Source organism: Salvia hispanica, chromosome 4 (genome assembly GCF_023119035.1).
Source record: "Salvia hispanica cultivar TCC Black 2014 chromosome 4, UniMelb_Shisp_WGS_1.0, whole genome shotgun sequence".
In the NCBI taxonomy this organism is placed as follows: Eukaryota; Viridiplantae; Streptophyta; class Magnoliopsida; order Lamiales; family Lamiaceae; genus Salvia; species Salvia hispanica.
Genome location: NC_062968.1, coordinates 49,233,304 through 49,238,190, shown reverse-complemented (window position 1 = coordinate 49,238,190; position 4,887 = coordinate 49,233,304). Strand labels below are relative to the sequence as shown.

The 4,887-nt window shown below is 33.1% G+C and overlaps 1 protein-coding gene across 1 annotated transcript; it reads left to right on the top strand.

The window, feature by feature from the left end:
• The first annotated feature begins 1,075 nt into the window (after nt 1–1,075).
• LOC125224177 (fatty acyl-CoA reductase 3-like) lies at nt 1,076–4,683 on the top strand. Its single transcript, XM_048127536.1, has 10 exons — nt 1,076–1,197; nt 1,293–1,396; nt 2,093–2,295; nt 2,479–2,579; nt 2,659–2,857; nt 2,982–3,143; nt 3,576–3,657; nt 3,924–4,202; nt 4,273–4,400; nt 4,479–4,683. The coding sequence occupies exons 1-10, from the start codon at nt 1,119–1,121 to the stop codon at nt 4,636–4,638; spliced, it is 1,497 nt and encodes a 498-aa protein (XP_047983493.1). The 5' UTR covers nt 1,076–1,118; the 3' UTR covers nt 4,639–4,683.
• Nucleotides 4,684–4,887: the final 204 nt, after the last annotated feature.

The following is a 4,887-nucleotide window of genomic DNA, read 5'->3' as shown; positions in this document are numbered from 1 at the left end:
TTTTCCGTATATTTTATTCCGTAATTTAATCGTAAATTTTATTCCGTAAAATGTAGTTGTTTTTGAATTATTTTTATTGCGGCTGGCCTATGGCCGACCTAAATCTGATGTGGCAGGTGGATTTTTAGTGTGCGACGTGGCAGGGGAGAGAGTGGTGGCTGGCCTATGGCTGACCTATTACCATTGTGGATGCTCTAATGGAGGCAAAACTTTTTGGCACAGAGATTAATGTAGAGAGATGAAGAGAGAGTAAAGTATATGTGGAAAAATGTGTTGACTTTATTACTATGGAACGTACCAAAATGACAAAATGACTCTATTACTATGGAACGGAGGGAGTAATAAATAGTTAGAGTGGAGAAATAGTAAAGTAAGAGAAAGAATAATGTAGATAAGACTCTTTTCTACATTATTCTCTCACTTACTTTACAATTTTTTCGCTTTAACTATTTATTATCATTTTTACAAAACAAGTGCAGAAAAGTCAACGGGACTGCTAAAATGGGATGGAGGGAGTACTATTTATGATTTTATAGTGTGAGAATTGTGCGATCAGTGATTCAATGGATATAACTAAACAAAGGACACTGAAGGTGAGGTATCAACTGTTAATTAAGACATACAAGCATCTATATTTATAGTGTGAGAATGTGTAGGAGAAAAAGTTGTCACCGAACGAGTAACACATGCTGCGCCTGCCACTTATTGATTTATACACGTCAGAGTAGATTTGAACAAAAAACACAGTTATATAGGCCATCTGTATTGGTGGGGACTGGGGAATTAAGAATTTCTTATAATATTAAATCCCAAAGGAAAAAGAAAAGAAAAGAAAAGGAATAATAACTGTCCATGTAGGTACTTGTCGAGATTGTAGTAGCCGAACTACATTGTGTAAAAGATTAGATTTTGGCAGCATTTATTGGGTAGGTATACATATCAACTGTCGCAGCTACTATTAAAAGAGGCATGACTTACATGTACAGCTTACCAAATCCTTAATCTTAGCATTAAATTATTCAACCACGACTCTGTATATAAGAAGGCATCAATTTTCCATATTTGGCACCTCCAAATTTAATTCATTTCAAGAACTTAGCTAGTAAACTTTTTTTGCAATGGAAGAAAGTAAAATTATCCAACATTTTGAGGGCAAGACCATTTTAATCACTGGTTCCACTGGCTTTTTAGCAAAGAGTACTCTCTCGCTCCCTCTAGATCGAGTTATTATTCTCAATGCTTCTTGATTCTAATGTGTCTTTTTTTTTTTTTGGCTTGGTGATTTGATTCAGTATTTCTAGAGAAGATTCTTCGGTTGCAACCTAATGTGAAGAAATTGTATCTTCTAATGAGAGCGAGCCCTAAAATATCTGTCCAGCAACGTTTGGAAGAAGAGGTACGAAACCTTTGTTCAGAACAAATTCATTTACTTATATGCATTGCATGTATACAAGATCCTTTATTTTACTTACAAATGTATGTATTTGAAGTTTTTCATTATTATTTCCTGGCGACCATGATGCAAAAAGCATATAAAAAATGACTGAGCTAAAATTAAAAAAATTAATGGAAGTCAAAAAAATAGTAAATTGTGCTTTTCGTCTTTTAAACGATGTTATCTTGTAGAACTGCATCAGATTAGTATTCATGCATGCACCATAAGTTTAGTTGTTTAAGATTTTATTAGTTTAGTTGGACTTGTAGCTTGTAAGGTTGTTAAACTAGACTCCATATAGGTTATTCTGTTTAGTTGTTTTATTCATGAAGAAGTGAGATACGCTTACATGCGCTGTGGGCCCTCCAACAAATACTAGGAGTATTAGTTAATTAATCACCTTAATTAAAACTACTCACTCTAATTAATTAAATTTAATGACGCGCAGTCTTTATCTTAAGAAAATAGGGCTTCGATATGCCCCATCAACAATTTAATATTACCAATGAAAATATTATCAGAACTACACTGTCATTACATAACTGGACTTGAGAGTTTTTGGGACATCGTGTAATTAAGAAGTTTCAAACCATTCCTCAATTTGAATTTCTATTATCTGTTAATATAAATTTAATAATTTAGTTAAATTGTGTGTAGGTTGTGGGAACGGAGCTCTTCCGAGTTCTAAGAAAAGAACGTGGGGGAGATTTCGAGTCAATGATATCCTCAAAAGTTGTGGCAATATCGGGCGATGTTGGTTATGAAAATTTAGGAATAGTTGATGTACAACTTCGAGAGCAAATGTGGCGAGAAATTGATGTTATTGTCAACTCAGCCGCAACTACCAAATTTGATGAGAGGTGCGTGGGATATTTTTACTAAATCGAATTTAATAACAGAATTTTTTTAATTTACTTTTTTTTTTATTTTTATGGTTGAGCTAACTTCAATGGATACTAGCTAGATAGAGTAATAAACTTGGGATGTTGTTGAGTAATAAACTTGGGATGTTGTTGACTTTAGAGTTTTATTTTGAAATATAGGTACGACATAGCATATGGAATTAATTCGTTGGGGGCCATGCATGTTCAAGACTTTGGCACTAAATGTTCGAAATTAGAGATGCTTCTTCACGTCTCCACGGGTTCGTTACCCTCCCAAAAATTCCCATTTTAGGCTATAATAATATAAATGTACACTAATTTAGTTTTGAATGTATGTAGCTTATGTGCATGGCACTAAGGTGGGATTGATGCCAGAAAAGCCTTTTCGAATGGGTGAAACACTTCCCGGCGCCAAAATACCATATTTAGATATAGAAGCTGAGAAGTCGGTAATTCAGGAAAGATTAAGGTTTCTTCAAACGCAAAAGTTGTCTGAAAAAGAAATCACTCGAGCTATGAAGGATTTCGGCATCGAAAGGTTTCTTTAATTTCATCTGCTGGAACAAAAAAAAAACTATCAATTTGACTTTTAAATTACCAACCAATATTTGGATCCATGAATATACGATATTGAAAAATTGAATTTTGAATTGTATGAGCAGAGCAATGTTGCACGGGTGGCCTAATACATACGTATTCACAAAGGCAATGGGTGAAATGCTATTGGAGAGATCTAACCAGAATTGCAATGTAGTTATAATCCGTCCCACTATCATTACAAGTACTTTCAAAGATCCATTTCATGGTTGGATCGAAGGTCTAAGGTACCATATATACTTTTTCTCTATTTATCTATCTCTATGAACAAGCAATTACTCCACCCGTCTCATAAAAATATAAACTCTTTATATTTTCATATGTCCCATAACAATAGCATATTTCTATTTTTGGTAACTTCTTTTTCTCTAATGAGGTGGGTCATATTCTCCACTAATAATACTATAATTACTTTTTTCTTTATACCTTTCTTTTACTTTACCAATTGAGCATGAAAACCGGCTCGTTCCAAAAGTTTCTATTTTATGTGACGGAGGAAATATCATTTTAATCCAAGACGATTTAGAATAATGGATATACGAGGAAGTTTTTTTATATTATTATTTGATGCGCTTGAAATTGCATGTAATTTTATAGTACTATTATTAATTTTTTTCTCCTAACTCTGACTAAAGTTGGTGACCAATATGTGACAACAGAACTTTGGACAGCATCTTTGTTGCATATGGTAAAGGGAAGATCAAATTCTTCGTAGGTGATCCAGAGTCGGTAATTGACTTGGTAAGAATAAAAATGTTGTTTCTAGAAGGAATTCTTCTATGTATAGCTACTAGTACTAATTTATCTATTTGTAGGGGATAATTTCCATAGTAATATCAGATCATATTATCTGAATTTCACCTCTACACCTAATGTCAATAATTAACTTACAATTGTTAGTTTCGTTTCTCATTTTTCTACTTCAAAAAAAATAAAAAAAATAAAAAATGAAAGCTTCCATTGGATTGTTATATTAATTGTTACTATTGAAAAAAATAAAATTACAGGTACCAGGTGACATGGTGGTAAACTGCATGATTGCAGCAATAGCATCACATTCAAATCCAATTGGTGAAAAAGAGGGAATAAGAGTATACCAAATAGGTTCTTCAAGGCGTAATCCAGTGAAATACGATGAGCTTAAGTGGTTAATGCATCGCTATTTAGTTAATAATCCATTGAGTGATAGCTGCGGCAAACCTGTCAAAATTGGCCCTCCAATTATTATGAATACAATGGCCAGCTTTCACAACTATATTTCTTTCCACTACTTGCCATTTGTACAGGTTAGTTATTTTATTTATTTATTATTTGACTCATGGCTTATTAACTAATTATATATGTGTGGTTTTTCAGATGCTTGGACTGGCAAACACGATATGTTGCAACCTTTTTGAAAGTTCATACACCAATGCAAAACGAAGAGTCAGTCATGCCATGCGACTAGCTGATCTGTACAAGCCTTATTTGTTTTCACAAGCTATGTATGTATTTTTCATTAATCTAATTCTCTATTTTTTTTGTACTAGTATATTAATCACATGTTTATGTTTTATTGGCAGCTTTGATGACAGTAACACTGAGACTTTACGAATGAGAATGAGAGGAGGAAGCAAAATCGACACGGAATTATTCAACTTTGATCCCAAATGCATTATGTGGGATGACTACCTTTTGAACACTCATTTTCTAGGAATAGCCAAATATGTCTTGAATTGCTAGTTGTGTGATTATATATGCATTACACTCTCAACTTGGACACTTAATTTGTATCATTATTTTCATGTAAGGATATAAGTGAATGATATTTTTATTATTTTGGGAAAATATATATTTTACATGAAAATGATCCACACACCTCACTATTGGTATAATGCGTATCACAAACCATCAATTTTATCCTTTTATTTAAGACACATTAGTTTTTTTCTTGGATGGAACTATTAGTGAGGTTGAAGGGGACACTGAAAC